This window comes from Hemiscyllium ocellatum, chromosome 23 (assembly GCF_020745735.1).
Source record: "Hemiscyllium ocellatum isolate sHemOce1 chromosome 23, sHemOce1.pat.X.cur, whole genome shotgun sequence".
Lineage (NCBI taxonomy): Eukaryota > Metazoa > Chordata > Chondrichthyes > Orectolobiformes > Hemiscylliidae > Hemiscyllium > Hemiscyllium ocellatum.
Window position 1 is genome coordinate 46,917,156 of NC_083423.1, and position 24,522 is coordinate 46,941,677.

At 42.3% G+C, this 24,522-nt stretch overlaps 1 protein-coding gene across 7 annotated transcripts in view; it reads right to left on the reverse strand.

Moving 5' to 3' along the window:
• Window positions 1–24,522, reverse strand: part of eps8a (epidermal growth factor receptor pathway substrate 8a) — a 193,895-nt gene that overhangs the window by 83,368 nt on the left and 86,005 nt on the right. For all 7 annotated transcript variants that reach the window (XM_060843210.1, XM_060843211.1, XM_060843212.1 and 4 more), the window contains one exon: window positions 12,764–12,837. In XM_060843210.1, coding sequence (XP_060699193.1) covers window positions 12,764–12,803 — 40 coding nt within the window. In that variant the 5' untranslated portion in view covers window positions 12,804–12,837. The remainder of the gene's footprint in view (window positions 1–12,763; window positions 12,838–24,522) is intronic.

Below are 24,522 nucleotides of genomic sequence, written 5' to 3' on the forward strand. Positions count from 1 at the left end.
GGGCATAAGCCTTCCTGATGAAGGGCTTATGCCCGAAACGTCGAATTTCCTGTTCCTTGGACGCTGCCTGACCTGCTGCGCTTTTCTAGCAACACATTTTCAGCACTGCCAACACTATCACATTTAACAAAGTCCGATTTTAATCGTTAATTTGACACAGAGTTGAAGCACAACGCGTATAACACATTTGTAGTTTTATTGTTGATACAGATGCTATTTTCAACTAACTTCAGTGATCCATTTCAACTTGTAGACCCATTTGAAAGTCAGCACCCAAGCTACTGATCACACTTATTGGTGAACAAGATTTTAAGCATACTGTAGTAAGGTATTTTCAATAGGATAACATGTGTACAGCAATTAATATTTTTGGTTTTAATGGAGCAGAAGGAAAATTCACACAATACAAAACACAAGCCATCTTGGTTTTGTTTCTACCTTTCTTTTTATGCTTTGAAGAATGTAAGAAGTACACCCCATCAGCTCCTAAGACAAACAAGGGAAGCAAAATGCTGAGTTCAACAAAAGATCATACTGAAATTAAGCTGCATTGATAATGATCATAGAAATTTTAAAAAAGAAATACATTACCTTTGAAATACACTGGCACTTTTTCAATGTTAGTACAATTATGGGAGAAAGGAAGTTAAATGTATCAATATTTTCAAAATAAACTCAAAGGGCTTCACTCCAATTATACAGCAATTTGTTTTTTAAAATGATTCCACATATATAAAACCTAAGCTGTTTACAAAATAAAAGTATTAAATTTTGCAGAAACACACAAATGTTTGATCTGCCAAACATCAAATGGCTAAAGCTAAAAAGAGTAAAAAAAATCACTTCCATGACTTCAACTGGATCACTGTTTACATGGAGTCTCAAACTGGCAGCAGAGGGACAGGCAGGCAGAGAGGCAGGCAGAGAGGCATATAACCATATTTGCTGTAAAAAGGCTTTTTGAGACTTCACCAGGTTTTATTACAAGAAAATACTTCTCCATAATATGTAATCATAGTGACAGCAAACTGCAGCGCTCACAATTACTACTGCACATCCACAAAAGCGCAGCTAAACAGGAGTTGCTGCATGATTTCAGTGTTTTTCCACAGTTAAGTGGATGAGGCCTCTAATCTCAGTAATCATTTTTGTTGTAAAAGCCACTGAAAACTAAACTCAATGAGACATAACTGAGTTCTTCAGCACATTAACTCATTACCACTGAACAGCCTCTTCTTTCCATGCACAGCAGCATTCTTTCAATTTCAAAACTGATTTTTAAAGCAAAAACTTCAGCTTTTTCCTTACAAATATACAATCGTGTTTATTTAACCTTGTGTAAAATTTAAAATGAATTAGAATCTGTGCTTTTTACTTCCTAATTTGTTGTTGGAAAGCTCTCGATTTGTTCTAGGTGCATTACTAGCCTCACTGTTACTAAATGCCACCATCCTCCTTTAGATGCAGCAATTTTAAAATTATAGAATAGAGAAAATAAATCAACACTACCACTAAAATCTTAAGAGGCAGCTGTTTGAGATAAGTGGCTACTGCTGATAAAATCCAGACCATTCCATAAATAATGAATGGAATATTTTCAAAATATTTAACTGCTTTTAAAACTGATATTATCTATGCTATTATAAAGTGAATGCTGACTGATCAGTTATTGCCAGCTTTATCATTGTTGACTGTTCTTGACTTAATATTGTTTAAAAAAAAAATCAACCCACCACACCCCTATGAAGCCAACAAGCTCAATGACAATTTACTGCCTCAAAGTAGAATAATTATATTAGATATGTCAAAGTGTGACAACTAAATTTTATTAAAATACAGGTCAGTGTGATAACTTCAATAACTGCAACTTACTAGTGCATCTGGTTCTTGTACTTGGGCATTTCGTGTCAACAGAATTTCAATACTAATGTTCAAACCATAAATGCGAAAAAAGCAGGGCTTTTTAATTTCTTGCAAGCACAGTAAAAACAGTATATACAAAACTGAAGTTCACAATATGATCTCCTGGTAAAAAGATATAAACGTGATGACCTTCGACCAATCTTTTGTACAAGAGTACAAAAAGAAATGCTTGACTGGATTGGAGGGTTTGAACTCGAGGGAGGCTGAAACAACTGGGGCTTTTCACCCCTGGAACATTGGAAGCTGGGGGGTGACCCTATAGAAGTTTGTAAAACCGTGATGAGCATGGATAGGGTGAGCAGCCAAGGTCTTTTCCCAGGGTGGCAGTGTCCAAAACTAGAGGGCATAGGTTGAAGGTGACGAGGGCAGGGGGGTTTTAAAAGTAACCTGAAGGTTTTTCATGCAGATGGTGGTGCATGTTGGAATGAGCTGCCAGACGTGAGGAGGCTGCTACAATTACAACATTTACAATTACAGCATCTGGATGGTTACGCGAATAGGAAGGATCGAGGGGGATATGGGCCAAATGCTGGCAAATGGGATTAGATCAGTTTAAGATACCTAGTTGGAGCAGACAAGTTGGACCAAAGGGTCTGTTTCCGTGCTGTGTAACTAGGAATCTATGACTAATCTTGCCTAGCAACCACAATTTATGCAGTAAAGCAGAGAAGAGCTTCGACAAGATAATTATGCAGTCGCCCTCTTAATTTTATGCAAGGAGGAAATATTTCTCTCTCTGGAGCAAAATCTCAAATACCAGAAATAGCAATGACACTTGCAACTAAAAAACATGAAATTCCATCAATAACCTTAAAAGGCATTTTCTTTCCTTGTGGAGCACTGGCCTTTAGTAGCATGTTGCCCCTATGTTAATGCAACACAACAATTTTTACATCTTTTAACTGACAGCAAGAATTTAAATGGGTGCTGAGATTTTTCAGATGTGAAGGTTGCAGGGGGTCTTTATTACAAACACTGACTGAACCATTAAGATCTTAGAGATGTCAATCCACATTTGGTCCTCTAATCCCGGTCACTGTTTTTGCAACCCAACTGTCCTCTCAGGTTGGCTCAACCCCAAATTATGGAGATACACAATATTTAAAATTGTACACCAAACACCACCTCCTCCCCCCCCACCCCTACCCCAAGCTTTGCAGTGCTACCATCTCTCAGGACTCCGTCCACAAAATTCTCAAAAGGGAAAGTGGTAGAAATTGAATCAATGTACCTTCATCAACACCAACTAGGTACCTGCAAAATTGAGAACCTGGAAATTCTATCTTGAGAATTTGCAGATGAAATCGAAATGATCCATTTCGTACAAGTTCACTGTTCAAATATTAAATGTGAGCTTTTAAGTTTATTAAAGTCTATCTTTCCTCAACCCCATCCATCACTGCAAAATATCTTCTGCCTCACTGTGAAATGACAAGTAATATATTAAATATAAAAGACTTATGTATCCTGGTTCCAACAATGCTCTGAGAGCTGGCTAGCTGCACATGCAGCCCAAGATAGATTTGAAGCATATCTGTAGAGGACAGAGGTGAAGCTAATTTGGGGTTTATTATGAATATTATTAATGGAACTTGCAGCAATACAACAGCAAAGTCTAGTCTCAAAACATTCCAGTAAAAACTTACCTCATTTACCGAAGCTTACCCACAAACTTACAGAATTGTTCTATCTCAACCTATTTTTCTCTACAAATCTTATACCAGAACTTGAAAATTTCCAAAATAAATTTCTGTTTCCTACATCGGTAAAGGGTTTTGCCTCTCAAAAGTTGGGTAACATTGAGAATTTTTTTAGCAAAACACAACGTAAATATTTAATAGAAATGTACCTCATTAAATGACCAATTCTTATCATGTTTTTTTTTAAAAAAAAGAAAGCAACAGTAGGTACTGAGGAATTTAACGACAATATTTTGTACTTCATTTGAATTGTTGGATTTGTTTCAGTTTTCTCCCCATCGCTTTAGTATTTTGTACTCTCCTTCTTCTAACTCAATTCCACATTTCACCATTATTTACCAAGAAGCCTTAAAAATGTTACCATATTTTCAAACACAAGGGACATCATATTAGGGATATTGGGGACATTCATCCTTGCAAGTATGTTTATTGTGAATGACTTACTGTTGTAACTTCTAAGTGTGCGTGCAACACTAGAAGTTTCTAGAGCACCAAGAATGGAAATCCTGACTGATTTATTCCTTCCTGAATCTGAAATGATTTCATGAATTACGGCACCACACCCATTATCCAAGGGTCCTTCACAGCTTGTCAGAATTGATTTCTCACAGGTTAAAATCAAACTTCAGACGAAGTTCAGTTGTGTTCACTAGAACTCCCCAACACTCAAAAAAAATTGCAAGATCCCAGTTAATCAGCATGAGTACCGAAAACAATTAATTACTCTTGTTCGATAGATTACTAATTTCCCAAAAATAGAATTTGCATATCTCTCTAACTCAGCTTTGCTTTTGTGAATGTTTTACTTGAATAACCAGCCTAATAAAATAAATAGTTCATGCATATTTAAATATGTTCAGATCTTTTACTAAAATTTCACCTCATTAGGACAAATTTTCAGAAATAATGTAGAAAATATTACTGGATGTAAAAACGGCATGACATTTGTTGAATCATACTTGATTCAACTAAATGATGTACTTTCAGACTTATACATTGTTCTCACTAACCTATTTTCCTTGCTGCATAAAGTTCTGAATTCCTCCAATGTACATCTTGGGTTTTAAGGCTTTAGTTGAGATTAGACTTGCAATTCTCACCCTTTCTTATTATATGCTCAAGCAAATGCAATTTGTCCCCTATAACTGGTTCTCAAAAGCAAGCAATAAAAATTCAGGATGATTCCATTTGGCATGTGCACTGGATGATTTATAAGTATGGATGGACAACCATGAATCTGGGAACTAAACCAAAATCCAAGTGCTGGAATAAGTCAGGTATTTCTAAGACATTGAGCTAAACAGGATGGGTGCAGATTTCTACATTAAAAACAGAATGAGAATAAGCAACTTCAATTCATTACTAAATTGGGTTATGTTTAAGCCCAAAAGAAAATAATCCCATGTCCAGTTCAGAAAGCTGGCAAGTGGCAGGAATTCTAGGCTATGGAATGAAAGGAGGTAAAATAGACCGACAGGAACTGCCAGCAAAAACGCTTGAACAGCCCAAAATATCTATCCAGCGACATCTTTATAATCAAAGATAGGGTTAACAGAAAATGGTCAGTATCCAGTAGCTATCAAGTACTCAACAGGGATGGCATGTATGTCAGGGACTACACTCAAACAGAACTTTGACTGTGAAACTCCTAATGCTGCAAAGGTGACTGCTTCAAAACAACAATCTTCCAACACAAATTGACACATGTTTGCTGTTAAGAAATTTACTTGCAACTCTTAGTTCTCCTTGAATATCTTTAAGTCTGTATATGAGCAACTTAAGACATCCAAGTGTTTAAATGCAGCATGTCTCAGAGGAAGAAGTGACTTTGAACTTACAATACCCAAAGCTCTCTAGAGGTTTCTCCTGTCACAACCAGGAATGGTTACAGATTAATTGACTAGGTTTAAATTGCTGAGAGCAGTCAACAACCCCATATTAGTTGTATTGAAAGTCTATCAGATGTAAAAAAACAAAATGGATGACGTCTGTAGCAATTCCTGTAATTTATGCAACATGGTGCCATGTGCAAGCTTGCTAACCATACCTATGTTCACATCCAAATCATTTATGTAAATGATCAAAAGCAGTGGATCCAGCACCGATCCTTGTTGCAAACCCTGATACAATTACAACATTTAAAAGATATCTGGATGGGTAAATGAATAAGTAGTGTTTGAGAGGGAAATGGGCCAAATGCTGGCAAATGGAACTAGATTAGTTTAGGATATCCAGTCAGCATGGGTATGTTGCGACTCTCATCTCGTGATAAGCTTAATAAGACACCAGTTACAGCAGTCTTGACCACACTTCTAAGAATTGGTACTGAAACATTGAGCAGAGTTTACTTTAGGGGTTTTAACCTACACAATAACATTTACTATTTAAAAACACAACCTGGTTAAAAGGAGAGAGAGAAAGAAAACCGAGGGAGTAAAAGAAACAGGTATGCAAAAATGTATGAGCACAGTTTTAAAACTTGCTTAATTAAACCAAGCTGGAAACAACCAAACTGCAATCTGAGCATGAAACCATTAGAGTCAATTTTAGCAATGTATCATAAAAATAAAGCCAGTTATACAGTCACACTTAAGCATGATTTACAATATTCTGACGCTACTAGTTATGACTGGTAGTGTTCAGATTAAGAAATGCAAATTTAAGGGAGATATAGTAATATTGGGAATCTCACAGGTGCAAATGTGTTGCTGGTCAAAGCACAGCAGGCCAGGCAGCATCTCAGGAATAGAGAATTCGACGTTTCGAGCATAAGCCCTTCATCAGGAATAAGAGAGAGAGAGCCAAGCCGGCTGAGATAAAAGGTAGGGAGGAGGGACTAGGGGGAGGGGCGATGGAGGTGGGATAGGTGGAAGGAGGTCAAGGTGAGGGTGATAGGCCGGAGTGGGGTGGGGGCGGAGAGGTCAGGAAGAGGATTGCAGGTTAGGAGGGCGGTGCTGAGTTGAGGGAACCGACTGAGACAAGGTGGGGGGAGGGGAAATGAGGAAGCTGGAGAAATCTGAATTCATACCTTGTGGTTGGAGGGTTCCCAGGCGGAAGATGAGGCGCTCCTCCTCCAGCCGTCGTGTAGTTGTGTTCTGCCGGTGGAGGAGTCCAAGGACCTGCATGTCCTCGGTGGAGTGGGAGGGGGAGTTAAAGTGTTGAGCCACGGGGTGATTGGGTTGGTTGGTTCGGGCGGCCCAGAGGTGTTCTCTGAAGCGTTCCGCAAGTAAGCGGCCTGTCTCACCAATATAGAGGAGGCCACATCGGGTGCAGCGGATGCAATAGATGATGTGTGTGGAGGTACAGGTGAACTTGTGGCGGATATGGAAGGATCCCTTGGGGCCTTGGAGGGAAGTGAGTGTGGAGGTGTGGGCGCAAGTTTTACATTTCCTGTGGTTGTAGGGGAAGGTGCCGGGGGTGGAGGTTGGGTTGGTGGGGGGTGTGGATCTGACAAGGGAGTCACGAAGGGAGTGGTCCTTGCGGAACGCTGATAGGGGAGGGGAGGGAAATATATCCTTGGTGGTGGGGTCCGTTTGGAGGTGGCGGAAATGGCGGCGGATAATACGTTGTATGCGCAGGTTGGTGGGGTGGTAGGTGAGAACCAGTGGGGTTCTGTCTTGGTGGCGGTTGGAGGAGCGGGGCTCAAGGGCGGAGGAGCGGGAAGTGGAGGAGATGCGGTGGAGGGCATCGTCGATCACGTCTGGGGGGAATCTGCGGTCCTTGAAGAAGGAGGCCATCTGGGTTGTGCGGTGTTGGAATTGGTCCTCCTGGGAGCAGATGCGGCGGAGACGAAGGAATTGGGAATATGGGATGGCGTTTTTACAGGGGGCAGGGTGGGAGGAGGTGTAGTCCAGGTAGCTGTGGGAGTCAGTCGGTTTATAATAGATGTCTGTGTTGAGTCGGTCGCCCGAGATAGAAATGGAAAGGTCTAGGAAGGGGAGGGAGGAGTCTGAGACAGTCCAGGTGAATTTCAGGTCGGGATGGAAGGTGTTAGTAAAGTTGATGAACTGTTCAACCTCCTCGTGGGAGCACGAGGCAGCGCCGATACAGTCATCGATGTAGCGGAGGAAAAGGTGGGGGGTGGTGCCAGTGTAGTTGCGGAAGATGGACTGTTCCACATATCCTACGAAGAGGCAGGCATAGCTGGGGCCCATGCGGGTGCCCATGGCAACTCCTTTAGTTTGGAGGAAGTGGGAGGATTGAAAAGAGAAGTTATTCAGGGTGAGGACCAGTTCAGTCAGTCGAAGGAGGGTGTCAGTGGAAGGGTACTGGTTAGTGCGGCGGGAAAGGAAGAAGCGGAGGGCTTTGAGTCCTTCGTGATGGGGGATGGAGGTGTACAGGGACTGGATGTCCATAGTGAAAATAAGGCGTTGGGGACCGGGGAAGCGAAAATCCTGGAGGAGGTGGAGGGCGTGGGTGGTGTCCCGAACGTAGGTGGGGAGTTCTTGGACTAAAGGGGACAGGACCGTGTCGAGGTATTGGGAGATGAGTTCGGTGGGGCAGGAGCAGGCTGAGACAATGGGTCGGCCGGGGCAGGCAGGTTTGTGGATTTTGGGCAGGAGGTAGAAACGGGCGGTGCGGGGTTGTGGGACTATGAGGTTGGAGGCGGTGGATGGGAGATCCCCTGAGGTGATGAGGTCCTGGATGGTCTGGGAGATGATGGTTTGGTGGTGGGAGGTGGGGTCGTGGTCAAGGGGGCGATAAGAGGAGGCGTCCGCGAGCTGGCGTTTGGCTTCAGCGGTGTACAGGTTAGTGCGCCAAACTACCACCGCGCCTCCCTTGTCTGCGGGTTTGATGGTGAGGTTGGGATTGGAGCGGAGGGAGTGGAGGGCTGCACGTTCTGAGGGTGAGAGGTTGGAGTGGGTGAGAGGGGTGGACAGGTTGAGTCGGTTGATGTCACGGCGGCAGTTGGCTATAAAGGAGGTCGAGGGCGGGTAGGAGGCCTGCACGGGGTGTCCAGGTGGATGGGGTGTGTTGGAGGCGGGAGAAGGGGTCGTCAGAGGGTGGGCGGGAGTCTTGGTTGTGAAAGTAGGCACGGAGGCGAAGGCGGCGGAAGAATTGTTCAATATCTCGCCGCGTGTTGAACTCATTAATCCGAGGGCGTAGGGGAACGAAGGTGAGGCCCCTGCTGAGGACTGATCTTTCATCCTCAGAGAGGGGGAGATCTGGAGGGATGGTGAAAATCCGGCAAGGCTGGGAGCTAGGACCTGGTGTGGGACTGGAGCTGGAGCTGGAGCTGGGGGCGGGGTTAGGGGCGGGGACAGAGATCGAAGTAGGGGCGGAGTTAGACGTGGTGACGTTGCTCGACGTGGGGGCGGGGTCATGCGTCGTGACGGAAATAAGCGTGGGGGCGGGGTTACGTGAAGCGACGGGAGATGGCGTGGGGGCGGGGTTATGGGCGGGGTTATGCGTAGTGACGAAAGACGGCGTGGGGGCGGGGAAACCTGAGGATTTGTGCTCCTGCAGGTTAGTGATGTCAGTGGGGGCGGAAGTGGCTGCGTCGACGGCAACCGGAGGGGCGGAAATGGTTGCGGCGACGGAGGAGTGGTGGTCATTCCCGGTGGCCGCGTGGGTCGCGGGTCCGTCGGCGATTGTGGAAGCGGTTGTGTGTGTGGTGGTCACCGGGGCAGTTGTAGGGGCGACGATCGCGGGGGCTCCGAGGTCGGTGGGGGCGGAAGTGACGTCACGGTCGGCGGCGGCCTTTGGTGCCGCGGGCGCTGTGGAGGCCACATGTGTAATGGCGTCCGACAGGCCTGTGGAAGATTCTGGAATAGTTGAGGGGCCACGAGTGTGGGGGTAAGTACATGAAAGTTTTTGGTACTTACTGTCTTTAATCTCTGATAGGGCTAGGAAGAACTGTTTGTTGAGTTTGTGGATTCTTCTGTAGATGAAGAACAGCAGGGGTCCTTTGCAGGTCTGTGAGAGTGCTGTCCTGAGCTGGGGTAGGGCTGATTGCAGGGAGTGTAAGTGGCGACGCATGGCTGCAAGGGTGGAGCGGAGGATCCGGAGGGAGGTCTGTTGCTGGAGGCTTCGGATTTGTTGTAGGTACAGGTTGTCCTGGTTGGGTCCAAATTTTGTTGGTTGGAATGTAGTTCGGAGTCCGTGTGGGATCAGTCGGTTCCTTAGGCAGGTGCTGAGGAAGGAGATGTGGCTGTGGTAACGGGTCTGTTTGAGAACGTGGCTGAAGAGCTTCTGTGCAGAGGAGATGACCTGGGGGGTGCAGTGAGAGAGGGACTCACTGAAATCCTTGTAGAGGGAGGAAGAGAGCTTCTTCAAGGAAGGCATCCTTGTAAGAGGATTCGCAGTAGGTTAAAATCTTCGAGTAAAAAATGAGGTCTGCAGATGCTGGAGATCACAGCTGCAAATGTGTTGCTGGTCAAAGCACAGCAGGTTAGGCAGCATCTCAGGAATAGAGAATTCGACGTTTCGAGCATAAGCCCTTCATCAGGAATGAGAGAGAGAGAGCCAAGCCGGCTGAGATAAAAGGTAGGGAGGAGGGACTAGGGGGAGGGGCGATGGAGGTGGGATAGGTGGAAGGAGGTCAAGGTGAGGGTGATAGGCCGGAGTGGGGTGGGGGCGGAGAGGTCAGGAAGAGGATTGCAGGTTAGGAGGGCGGTGCTGAGTTGAGGGAACCGACTGAGACAAGGTGGGGGGAGGGGAAATGAGGAAGCTGGAGAAATCTGAATTCATACCTTGTGGTTGGAGGGTTCCCAGGCGGAAGATGAGGCGCTCCTCCTCCAGCCGTCGTGTAGTTGTGTTCTGCCGGTGGAGGAGTCCAAGGACCTGCATGTCCTCGGTGGAGTGGGAGGGGGAGTTAAAGTGTTGAGCCACGGGGTGATTGGGTTGGTTGGTTCGGGCGGCCCAGAGGTGTTCTCTGAAGCGTTCCGCAAGTAAGCGACCTGTCTCACAGGTGCAGCAATTTTAATTCAATTAATGCTTATCCATGTTTCTGGTACTGAAAATTGTGAACTACGAAGTATGAGAAGTGGTGGTAAGATATTCAGCCGCCTGCGCTGCATCATCATTTGAAGAGATCATTTCCCATCTATCCCTATACTGATGTCTTTGTCAATTAACAATCTCACTCAGTCTTTAAAAATATTCAATGACTTAGCTTCCACTGCTAAAGCAAAGAATTCCATAGATCAATATCCTCAAAACAAAAATCTGTTTCTCTATCTTAAAAGGGAGATACCACATTGTTCAAACTATACCCTAGTTAGAATCTCCCCTTAACAGATAAACACATGGTCAGCAACGACTGTCAGTTTTCACTCCTTCAAAATTGAACATCTAGGCAAAGCACGAAAATTTTACCTTCATACAACTTATTATTTGTAGTTTTCATCACATAATCCAACCTTACTTTGTTTGTACATTCCTAATCTGTCGATAAGTGCACCCATTCTAATTTACACTTCCTTCTTGGTTCTTCCACCATTCAGTTCTCAATCCTTTAATGATTGGTTAAGAAGGTATAGTCGTTTTCCCTATTCATCCAGATGCTATTTTCTTAACAGCTACCATCAAATCCTGGAGGATGTCCAGCAAAAGCAAAATTTGGTCCATTATTTTGTTAAAATGGAATAAAAAGCCCAGAAAGCTTTTTCTTTTTGAATCCAGCAATAGAAAAAGAGGCAAGATCAGGAATAATGATCAATCATAAATTGAGAGAGAGAACCCTGTTAGAAAAGATGAGATTCTGTTCAATAAACACAATCCGTCGATTCTTCAGAAACAAACCCAAACAAGCAGACAACACAACCAAAAACTATAGCCACATTACCTTACATCAAAGGCATATCAGAAATGACTTCCAGACTACTCAGACCCCTTAGCATCATGGTAGCCCACAAATCTACCAACACACACAAACAGCAACTTATGAACCTAAAGGATGCATTATATACCACCAGCAAAACTATTTACAAGATACCATGCAAGCATTGTAAAAACAAACTACACCAGGCAAAGTAGCAGGAAACTTGCCACCAGGATACATGAACACCAACTGGCCACCAAAATACACAATCCACTAAGTAGTTTCCATCCATACAAGGAGGACATCACTTTGACAGGGACAACACACAGTTTAGGACAGGCGAAGCACTTACACGCACGAGAATTCTTACAGGCATGGCATTCTAACCAGAACTCCATCAATAAACGCATGGACTAGGTCCTAAATCTACCTTCCCTTGAAAAAAAGAAAAACCGGAAATGACAATACTCATCTTAAGAAACCAAGACCTATAAAGAGAGAGGCGGGACATACTCTGATGATGATACCTAGTATGGTGACAAAACGTCTGAAAAGAAACCTTCAAGCTCAGCAAGCTAACTTACAGACTTATCAACCTGAGTTACAAATCTTGTTAAAACTCGCTAAGAAAATCTACTTTCCAATTTCCTATAACATTGAGGGTAAGAACTAAGTACAGAGAACCAGAGGGACTCTGGTATGCGTGTCCACAGATCCTTGAAGGTAGCAACAGAAAATTGCCTTTATTACTTAAGGTATTGATTAGCGGCACGAAGAGCTGTATACAACATTAGTTAGGCCATCACAAGAGTAGCGTGTCAGTTATGATTGCCACACTATAGGAAGGACATGATTATAATTGAGGGGGAGGGAGGGTGTAGAATGGGTTAATCAGCATGTTTCCTGGACTGGAGCAATTCAGTTACGCAAAGAAACTAGGCAAGCTCGGGTTACTTTTCATTAAGCGGATAGGTGATCTGTTTGTGGTTCAGGCTACAAAAGTTTGAGGGGCATAGATAGGGTAGTTCGGGAGAAACCTTCTACTTTAGTAGAGATGTTAATATCCGAGGCAGTTTTAAAGGTAAGCAGGGATTTGAGGGGGAAATTAAGCAATAAGGTTTTCATCCAGCGCATGGTGGGTATGTGGAATGCTGCATGAAAAGGATGGTACAGATAGGAACCCTCAAGATATGCAAGAACTCTTTAGATGTACACTTGAAATGCCTTGTTCAAAGCTTCAGGCTAAGGGCTGGAAAACAGGATTAAAATAGATGTGTCATGACCAGAGACACAAATGGAACGAAGGGTCTCTTTCCATGCTGTAAAACCTGACTTTTAAAAGCAGCATTTGCAAAACAATTATTAACTATTAACTCACCATACAAGGCTTTTCCACTTGTCTTTGAAGTAATATCCATTGCTTGTTGGATCACTGATTGAGACGCATAACCACTATAAAAATAAGATTCAGTATTAACATTTGAGTAAACCCTCTTTTCATCTTCCTTTAAAGCTTAACTATGCAGAGCAAATCAAACTTCATGTTTTCATTCTAAGACACTTAAGAAACCAAAAATAGCAGCATTTTGTTATATTTTAATATAACTAAAATGTTTTTAACATGTTTAATAAGACATTAATGAAAGGTCACAGATCTGAAACATTAACTTTGTTTTTCTCTGCACAAATGCCACCTGATCGAGTACTTCCAGCCACCAGATTATTTTGCTTTTCATGATTTGGTCCGGTCTTCGAACAAAAATTTATCTTTCAAGTTGTTCAGTGTATTTTAGGAAAACTTTCAAAATGTACTTATGATCTAAAGCCATTAGAATTATGACATCTTGTCCAATTTCATACTTAAATTATGTTGGACAAGATAGCCTACAACATTGAAGCTAACATTAAAAACCTTTGGGGAAGAGAGAATGAGCAATTATGTGGAAAGAACAACAGACTACAATCCTATGATGGACAGGCCCATACCTAAAAGAGGAAATCTACTTACCTTCCTAAATGATTTAGAAATAAAAATAAACAGAACTGTGGGTACTCAAAATCTGAAACAAAAACAAAGTGCTCCATCTGTAAGGACAAAAATAGAGTTAATATTGAGTCCAAGTATCCTTCATCAGAATTGTTCTGACAAAGTTACTGGACTTAAAACACTACTTGTTATTCGCTCTACAGATGCTGGCAAACCTGCTGACTTTTCCAACTTGATTTTATTCCTCAACAATTTGTTGTCTACAATCTTTGGTGGAGCTAACAAACACCAGATCACGTATGATGCATTGGATAACTGCCTTGTTAGACCACTGCCCCAAAGGAAGGAGTTTTGGAAAAATCTGAACAATGAATGATCACAAACAAACATGGTGAGAATACATTATCCTGCTCTTGGAAGTGGACTCAAAACAACGCACAAACTGAAAACTGCGGCTCAACTGAGAAAAACTGATACTTCCACCAATAGTTTCAAATATAGTATATTCGAATAAATATTGCTACTTTAGATTTCTTCAATTACTATTCCCATGCAGAAAGGCATCAAAATCAACATGAATCTCAAACCTTTCTACAGACTAAAATGTCTAAGAATATATATTATAACTCAGCTCAAACTCTCAGGACAGCAAAATATCTTAAATTGAAAATCAAAGCAACTAAAGCAACAGGTTTAACAGCAGCTCAAAGAGACAAAATGCAACAAGTTGGTCAGGAAAGTATAAACCACAAACATGCTGAAAATTTAAAACCTATCCAAATCTAAGAGGTGAAAACTTGGATACTATTTGCAAGATTGGAGATCCAAGTACCTTACTGGAACTTCAGTATTAACATTTCCATACAACAATTCAAAAACGTGGAGAAGAAACATATTTCACACTATTGTGTGTTCTTTGATGGGATGCAGATGTTTGCTGCCAATCATTAATTTTCCTTGAATTAAGTGACTTACTAGTCCACTTAAGATGGCAGTTAACAGTCAAAGTACATTACTACATATTTAAGATCATAGGTATTCCAAACCAGGAAAAGATGGCAGATTCCCTTCCCAAAGGACAATAGTGGAAAAGATGCATTTTTATGATAATTGATGATAATAACGTACTGGATTTCCTTGCCCCTTCATATGAAGAGGATGATAGATTACCATTTCGATGTTTCAACTTGCAATCTGTCTTAACACACTTCAACTTTAAAATGTAAGCATTTCATAATGTACAAAAAAAAATCACTTCAACCAAAGTTAACACTCCACCATGTTGATTTACTGTTCCAATTATTTAACTTTTTTGTGAGCATTAATCTTTTTGCATGAAGTACAACACAATGCTGTCAAGCAAAAGACATCATATACCTAACCCAAACCATCAGAGGAAGATATATGACAGACATATGATGAGGCACATTACTGATCTCATTTTTGATTCCAAAAGTTTACCCAAATTTCGCCAGCTGCATGCTGGGATTTGGGACGTCCCCAAAGTATTAGCCTGGGCCTCTAAATTACTAGTCCAGTTACATTGCCATTATGTCAGAGGCTCCCAAATACTGCAGATTATTTCCATTTGTGTTAGACATTAAAATAAAAGTTCAATTTATTTCAAATAGGCCCAGAAAACAAGGTCAGTGTAAAATTTAAGTCTGAGCATTATTAATTGTTTTGGAAGGTCCATAAATTCAAAACTTTGTTTTTTAGAGACAAAGTTATGAGTAATTGCATCCAAATGTCTCTTCCCCAATTTCAATTAGCGCAACTATCAATAGATGAGTATCAGTTGTCTCTGCACCAAGATTAGCAATATCGTCCATGCCTCAGTTTCCTCTTTTCAAGACTTAAACCTACTATTTTGATCAAACTTTGGCTCAGTTGATTAAGTATCTCTATGTGATTCATCGTCATACTTTGTATAATAATGCTCATCTCAAGTGCCTTAGGATGCTGCATTATGTTAAAACTTAAATTTTATGTGGTGTTTATTATAGATAAAAGAAAAAAGGTGAAGGGATGGGTCAAGAATATATACGGATATTGAAAACTTAGAAGATAGGGTCAGCCAGAAGATTGGAGTCATTTTTGCAGACAAAACGCAAGTGTTCTGCAAAGCAACCACCTAATCTACTCAAATAACCTGCTCTAGTGATTTATTTAGTGCAACGGAAGAATTTTCCTTACAAAAATCAAGTGTTTGCACTCTTGTGTGGACCCAAGTCCAATTACTAAGACAAATCTGATGACTGGAGGTATTTTCCCCAAGTTTTTTCACTAGTTCGGATCAAAAGAAAATAATTAAACCGAATTTCAAATGTTAACTGTTCATTTATTACTTGGTCATGAGATGTGCGCACTGCTGGATAAGCTGGTATTTATTGCCTTTCTTCAGTTTCCCTTAAGGTGGTGGTGAGCTGAGCTATCTTCTTGAACTGCTGCAGTCCATTTGGTATAGGTAGACCACATTGCTACTAGGCAAGGAGTTCCAGAATTTTGACCCAGCTACACAAAGTTAAAAAAACAGCATCAAGGCAGTATGTTGGTTCAGTGGCTAACACTACTGTCTCTCAGTGTCAGGGACTTGTGACAATTTGGAGTTTGCATGCTCTCACCATGTCTGTGTGGGTTTCTTCCAGGTGCGCAGGTTTCCTCCCACTGTCTAAATTTGTGCAGGCTAGATGGATTGGCTATGGTAAAAGCAGGATTAGGGCAAAAGATAGGAGGCTTTTTGTAGAGTCAGTGCAAACCCAATAGGCCAAGTGGCCTCTTTCCACACTGTACGGATTCATGATATTGTTAAGTCAGGATAGTAAAGGCCTTATAGGAGAATGTTTATGGACATAGTGCAAGTCCAGAGGGCTGCTTTGGCCTGGATGGTGCCAAGCTTTTTGTGCGTTTTCGGAGTTGCACTCCTAAAGGCAAAATGGAGTGCATTCCATCACTAAAGATAGTGGGGTTTGGGAAGTCAGGCTGTGAGCTACATGCAGTAAGATTCCTAATCTGACTTCCTCCTGTAACTACAGTATGTATATGGCTAGCCCAGTTCACTTCCATGTTAATGGTAGCCCCAGTGCTGGTGTTGGGGAATTCAGTGATAGTAATGCCATTGAAAATCAAGGGGTGATGATTAGACTCTTTTTGGAGGTAGTCATTGCCTGGCACTCATATAAATGTTATCACGTCAATCATAACAGAATACTGCCCAGGTCTTGCTGCATTTGGAAATGCACTGCTTTCATATACGAGGAATAATGATACTGAATATTATGAGATTAACAATGAATATCTTCACTTCTGACTTTAGGACATTATCTTGAGAACTCCAGTAGAGGCTGCAACCTTCCCCTTAGATACTGCCAGATACTCAATTCAGAGAGTCAGAGTCCTACAGCATGAAGACAGGCCATTTGCCCAAACTGGTCCATGCTGACCAAAATGGTCATCAACACTAACCCCATTTCCCTGCACTTGACCCATAACCTTCTAAACCTTTCATATTCACGTATTTGTCCAAATTCCTTTAAATGTTGTTCATATACCCACATCAACGACTTCTACTGGCAGCTTTGTCCATGTGCATACCTCCCACTGTGCCCCTCAGGTTCCCTTTTATTCTTTCCCTTCTAATCTTAAACCTCTTATCTTAGCCCTCTGGTCCTCTGTTCTCCAACCCTGGGAAAAACAATGAGTGTATTTATCTTATCCATGTCTCTTATGATTTTATCTATTTTTAAGATTCCCCTTCAGTCTCCTAAGCTCTAAAGGAAAACTCAGCTTGTCCAACCTCTCCCTGTAACTCAGACCACGAAGACCTGGCTACATCCTTGTAAATTTCTTTTGCACTCTTTCCAGTTTAACATCCTTCCTATAGTAAAATGACCAAAACGGAACATAAAACTCCAAGCGCAACCTCACCAACGCCTGAACTGCAACATCACTTCCCAACTTCCGTTCTCAATGCCCTGAATGACAAAGGCCAGTGTGTCAAAAGCCTTCTTTGTTGCAGTCTAACTATAATTCCACTTCCAGAGAACTGCGCATCTGAACCCCAAGGTCCCTCTGTTCTACTACACTCCTTAAGGCCCTACCTATCATTCACCATGAAACTTCTACCTTGATTTGGCTTTCCAAAATGCAAGACCTCACACCATTATAAACAACTTTAGTAATTTCTCAGCCCACTTTCAAGGTCAGAGTCAGATGAAAGGCATGGAAACAACTCTTCAGTCCAGCTTATCCATGCCAACCAGATATCCTAACCTAAATTAGTCCCATTTGCCAGCACTTGGTCCATATCCCTATGAACCCTTCCTATTCATTTACCATCCAGATGCCTTTTAAACATGGTAATTGTACCAGCCTCCACCACTTCTTATGATAGTCCATTCCCTACACACCCACCCTCTGAAAACACTGTCCCTTAGGTCCCTTTTATGTCTTATCCCTCTCACCCTAAACCTACGCCCTCTAGTTCTGTACTCCCCTACCCCAGGGAAAAAATCTGGTCTATTTATCCCATCCATTCCCCTCATGATTTTATAACCTCTATGATGTCACTCCTCAGCCTCCAATGCTCCAAGGAAAACAGCCCCAGCCTATTCAAACTCTCCCGAGAGCTGAAATCCGCAACCTCTGGCAACATCCTGAACCCTTTCAAGTTTCACAACATCCTTCCAATAGGAAAGAGACCAGAATTGCCCGCAATATTCCAAAAGTGGCTAAACCAATGTCCTGTACAGTGGCAACATGACCTCCCAACACCTATACTCAACACCAACCACTTAAAGAAAGCTTGCTAAACACCTTCACTATCCTATCTACTTGCGTCTCCACTTTCTACTATGAAAGCTATGAACCTGCACTCCAAGGTCTCTTTGCTCACCAACATTCCCTAGGACCTTACCATTAATTGTACAACTCCCGTTAAGATTTGCTTACCCAAAATGCACCACCTCACATTTATCTAAGTTAAACGCGATGTGTCACTCCTCAGCCCACTGGCCCATCTGATCAAGATCCCATTGTACTGAGGCAACCTTCTTCACTGTTCATTTTGGTGTCATCTGCAAACTTACTAACTATACTGCATATATTCACATTCACATCATTTGTATATGTAAAAATGAAGAAAAGTAGTGGACCCAGCACTGATCATTGTGGCACTCCACTGGTCACAGGCCTCCAGTCTGACAAGCATTTATATATTACCCTCTACTTCCTACCATCAAGCCATTTAAGTATCAAATTTGCCAGCTCACCTTGGATGTCATGCAATCTAACGTTCCAGAGCAAACCTTACTGAAATCCATATACCGCCTTGCCCTCGTCAACCTTCCTGGTCACTACTTCAAAAGAACTCTTACAAATTTGAGAGGCACAATCTCCCACACACAAAGCCATGCTGACTATTCCTAATCAAACCGTACTTCCAAATGGACGCACAGAGGAACCTCAATTATCTGGCATTCGATTATCTGAATATTGGATTATCCGACAAGACTGCAAGGTCCCTTGGCTGATCTATGTTATCCAGCATTCAATTAACCGAACAAAATACTCTCTGTCCATGTCCTTCGAAAAATTGTGCTTCCCCTGCATAACCTCTCTCTCAGAAGCTTCTCCAGTAACTTATCTACCATAGAAGTCAGGCTTATTGCACTATAGGTCCCAGGTTTTTTTTGCAGCCCTTCTAGAATAAGGGCACCACATTTGCTACCCTCCAGTCTACCTCAACTGTGGCAGACTGTGATGCAAAAATATTAGCCAGGGGCCCTGCAAGTTCTTCTCTCACTTCTTGCAGGGTTCTTGGACATATGTTGTCACGACCAGGAGATCTATCCACATTCATACATCCACCATCTCTACTGTAATACTTCATGGTAAATACAGAGGACAAATATTCATTGAGGACCTCCCCCATCTCCTGTGGTTCTACTTCTACATGTCCACATAAGTCTTTGCAGGGTCCTGTTCTTTTTCTTTTAAAAAGGTACTTAAAGAATTTCTTTGGATTCACCTTAATCTTCTCAGCAAAGGCCATCTCGTACCCCCTTTTCACCCTCCTGATTTTCTTCTTCACCAAAATACCTATATACCTCCAAAGGATTATCTTGATCCCAGCTGCCTGCACCCAAGCCATACCTCTTTTTTTTTTAAGTCAAAGCCTCAACATCTCTGGTCATCCAGGGCTCCCTATTCTTGTCAGCCTTGCCTTTCATTTTCACAGGGACATACAAACCTTGAACTCCAGCTATGTCACTTTTCAAAAGGCAGAGGTCCTTTTACCTGCAAACAAACTACTCCAATCAACCACTGCACACTCCTGTCTAATTCCATCAAAATTCACCTTGCTCCAATTTAGAACTTCAATCTGTAAACCAGTTTTGCCCCTCTCCATAAATATTTTAAAATTAATAGAACTATGGTCACTAGTCCCAAAGTGCTCCCCCACTGTCACCTCTCCTGCCATATTTCCCAAGAGTCGGTCAAATTTTACCCCTTTGAGTAGGAACCTCTATATACTGCTAATGGAAACTTTCCTGAACACACTTTAAAAATTTCACCCCATCAAAGCTCTTGACGTTCTGGCAGTCCCAGTTTATGCTTGGAAAATTAAAATCCCCTATGACAACCCTATTGCTCCTGCAAGTCTCCCCAATCTCTGTGCATATTTGTTCCTTTAATTCCCATTGACTACTGGGGGCCTGTCATACAATGCTACATTATCCCACTTATTTCTTGGCTCCATCTACAATGCGTCACTGAATGATTCTTCAGTTATTGGAACTCTAATTACTGTGGAGATACTCACTTCAAATCAATAATACAACTCTCCCTCCCTTCCACCACCTCTGTCCTGCCTAAAGTGCCTGCACCCTGGCACATTAAGCTGCCAGTCCTGTCCCTCCCTTAGCCACGTTTCCGTAATCTCCCAGTCCCACATACCTATCCATGCCCCAAGTTCATCGGCTTTAATCTCTCAGCCCTCTTGCATTGCAACAGATGAAATTCAATCCAACAGGCATTCTGTGCTCTGTCATGTTCCAGCCTGACCTGTCTCTTTACTATTTCTCATTACTGTATCGCTTTCAGGCTCACACTTGCCTCCCTGGTGTTGAGGATTCCGACTCCCTACCAATCTAGTTTAAACCCTCCCTTGTAGCATGAGCAAACCTGGCCAAGACATTGGTCCTCCTCAGTTCAGATGTAGCCTGTACCTCTTGAACAGGTCATCCCTGCCCAATGATCTAAAATTCTGAATCTCTGGTCTCTATTCCAATTCTTTAGCCACACATTCATCTGCTATATACTCCTGTTCTTACCCTCACTAGCATTTTGCACTGGAAGCTATCTAGAGATTATCACCAACAGGATCCTGGTTTTTAAACACTTTTCCTAGCTTTCTATAACCACTCCACAGGACCTCATCCCTATTTCTATCCATGTCATTTGTGTCAATGTGCACAATGACTTCTGGCTGTTCACCCTCCCCCTTTAGAACATTCTGCAGCCGCTCAGAGACATCCCGGGCCCTGACCTGGGAGGCAACACACCTTCCTGGATTCTCATTTGTGGCCACAGAATCTCCCCTTCAGTGTTTTCTGTTTTTATAACGCATGTTGTTATGTTGGCAAGCAAAGACTCTCGAATCCTAAAAAATGGGGCTTCAAACAATGTACAGACACATTCATTTTTTGTCCCCCAATATTAAGGAGCAGTTGTTGCAAGTGATGCATAAATTTGTTCCCTGTGACAGGCAAGAAGGTGTAAGATTAAGGAGCCTTGGATGACTAGAACAGAGGAACTTTTTGTCAAAAGGAAGAAGGCAGCTTATGTAAGGTGGAGGAAGCAAGGATCTCGCACAGCTTTAGAGGATTACAAGCTTACCAGAAAAGAGCTCAGAATGGACTGAGGAGGGGGCATGAAAAATGCTTGGCAAGAAGGATTAGGGAGAACCCAAAGGAATTTTACTCATATGTGAGGAATAAGAGAATGATCAGGGAGAAGGTACGGCCAGTCAGGGATAGCATAGGGAACTTGTGCGTGGAGTCTGAGCAGATAGAAGAAGCCCTGAGTTTTTTGCTTTGGTTTTCACTAAGGAAAGGAACCTTGTTGTGAATGAGAACTTTGAGGACCGGGAAAAAAGTTTGAGCAGACAGATTGAGGAAGCTGATGTGCTGGAAAGTTTGGCAAATACTACGATTGATAAGTCCAGACCAGATTTATCTTAGTTTGCTCCGGGCAGTGAGAAAGGAGGTTGCTAAGCCGCTGGCGAAGATCTTTGCTTCCTCACTCTCCATGGGAGCCATACCCAAGGATTGGGGGAAGGAGATTGTTGCTACCATTCTCAAAGAGAGGAATTGGAAATCCCAGGCAATTACAGACTAGTCAGTCTTACGTCTGTGGTCAGCAAGGTTTTGGAGAGAATTCTGAGGGGTAGGACTTATGACTATTTGGAAAAGCATAGTGTGATTAAAAGCAGTCAGCATGGCTTTGTGAGGGGAGGGTCATGCCTCACAAATTTTATTGGAGTTCTTTGAGGTGGTGACGAGACAGGTTGGTGAAGGTCGAGCAGTGGATGTGGTATACATAGACTTCAGCAAGGCATTTGATAAGGTTCCCTATGGTAGGCTCATTCATAAAATCAGGAGGTATGGGATACAGAGAGATTTGACTCTCTGGATTCAGAATTGGTTGGCTGACAGAAAGCGGAGAGTGGTTGTAGATGGAAAGTATTCTAACTGTAGCTCAGTGGTGAGTGGTGTCCCACTGTACTTTGACCTTGGGCCTCTGCTCTTTTGGTTTTTATAAATGTCTTGGATGAGCAAGTTGAGGGGTGGATTACAGATGACACCAAGGTTGGAGGTGCCATTGATCGTATCAAGGGCTGTTGCAGGCTGCAGCGTGACACTGACAAGATGGGCTGAGAAATGGCAGATGGAGTTCAACCTGGATAAATGCAAAGTGATTCATTTTGGAAGGGCGAACTTGAATGCTGAATATAGCATTTAGGACAGGATTCTTGGCGGTTTGGAAGAATAACAAGATCTTGGTGCTCAAGTGCATCGATCCACCCAAGTAGATAGGGTTGTCAAGAAAGCATATGATGTTTTGTCTTTCATTAACATGGGATTAACTTTAAGAGCCGCAAGGTTTTGCTGCAGCTCTACAAAACCATGGTGAGACCACACTCGGAATATCGTATCCAGTTCTGGTCGCCCTACTATAGAAAAGGTGCAGAGGCTTTGCAGAGTGTGAAAAGAAAGTTTACCAGGATGCTGCCTGGACTGGTGGGCTTGTCTTATCAAGAGAAGGTGACTAAGCTCTGACATTTCTCTGTGGAGAGAAGGATGAAGAAAGGTGACCTGATCAAGGTGTACAAGGTAATGAGAAGTTGATAGCCAGAGACTTTTCCCCAGGGCAGGATTGATGGCCATGAAGGGTCATAGTTTTAAGGTGTGAGGAGGAAGGTAGAGAGGAGATGACTGAGGTAGATTATTTACGCAGAGAGTTGTGAATGCATGGAATGCGTTGCCAGCAGTGGTGGTGGAAGCAGAGTCATTAGGGACAGTTAAGTGACTGCTGGACATACAATTGGACAGCAGTGAATTGAGGGATGCGTAGGTTAGGTTATTTTATTTTAGATCAGGATTACTCCTCAGCACAACATTGTGGGCTGAAGGGCTATACCTTCCAATGTTCTAATATAGTAACTGCTAATGCAAAAGATAACTTAGTCCGAGTTTTTAATACATTCAATTTTCATGGTTCAAGTTAGTGAGGAAATGACAACCAAAGTGAAATACTTTACAAGGAAATGGTTTCCTTTGTTTTAAGAAACAAAGTTGCCATTCCCAGGGAGATTTACAAAAGATGCCAATAGTAATACACAAATTTTAAATCTCCCATGCATTAGCAGCATGGAGGGTTTCTAATAACATCAGCTTTGTCGCTGCCATACTTATGTTTACACACAACATGGGTGTTTCAAACTGCAAATCATCTTTCATGTAAACATTGCTGCTAAACTCTAAACCAAGGCGGGGCAGGGTGGGGATGGGGGGGATACATCAGAAGTTACTCCCTTTAAAAATTTCAGTCCACTCCAGCTACTCAGCAGGTCACCAAACATTTTCCGTAACTGAGCAAGACTAATCAAAGCACATAAGCGGGCATGAACTCCAAACTAAATTGGGTTATTTGGTTCTTTATCGTTCTCAGATTTGAAGGAAAACACAAAGCAAAGCAAAATGGCTTAAAGCCATTTTTGATTGATATAAACACTAACTTGAAAATATGGCTATTATACTTCACTGGAGAAGAGTACGATCCAAATCTTTCCCAGTGGTAGCTCGAGACATATCTGTTCATTTTTGGCTCACTTCAAAACTGTCATGTGAAAAAGTAGCAATAATGTCTTTGTGAACTGGACAAAAAAAAAACTTATCATGCCTGCATAGCAGATGAAGTAAAATTATTGCTGACAAACTGAAATTTATTCGACAATTCATGCTTGTGCCGCATTGTCAGATTATTTTCTCTTTATGACAGCTATTAAAATAGATGTTACTTCAATGTAATTTGCATGCCCGCTGTGCAAGGTAGACAAAAACCATGCTCTTGCCATTTCAAAGCACTTAATCTAAAGGGATTAGATTCTAATGACCACAGAGCAACAAAGTGCTGATTGTTAGTCAATACTATTGGCTTGCATTTCTCACACACTTAAGTGGCTTTCTGATGCAAAACAAAACAGAAGGTACGTGAAAATAATCACCTACAAATGACAACGCTCTGTACCAGGTGGCAATCTGCGAAGTAAAAATGTATGAGATCTAATGTAAATAGTGCAAACATATTCCTTTGTTTTCCAGTTCGCAAGGTTGTTCTGTGCCTTAAAATAAGATTTCATGGCAGTTTTTCTTTAATACGCTTAAATTATGTTCCTTCTTTCCCCATTAGCTTTTGAGCATATTAAAAAAGGAGCAAGTGAGGACTGCAGATCAGAGTAAAAAAGTGTGGTGCTGGAAAAGCACGGCAGGTCAGGCAGCATCCAAGGTGGAGAATTGACGTTTCAGGCATTCCTGATGAAGGACTTATGCTCGAAACATAGATTCTTCTACTCCTCAGATGCTGCC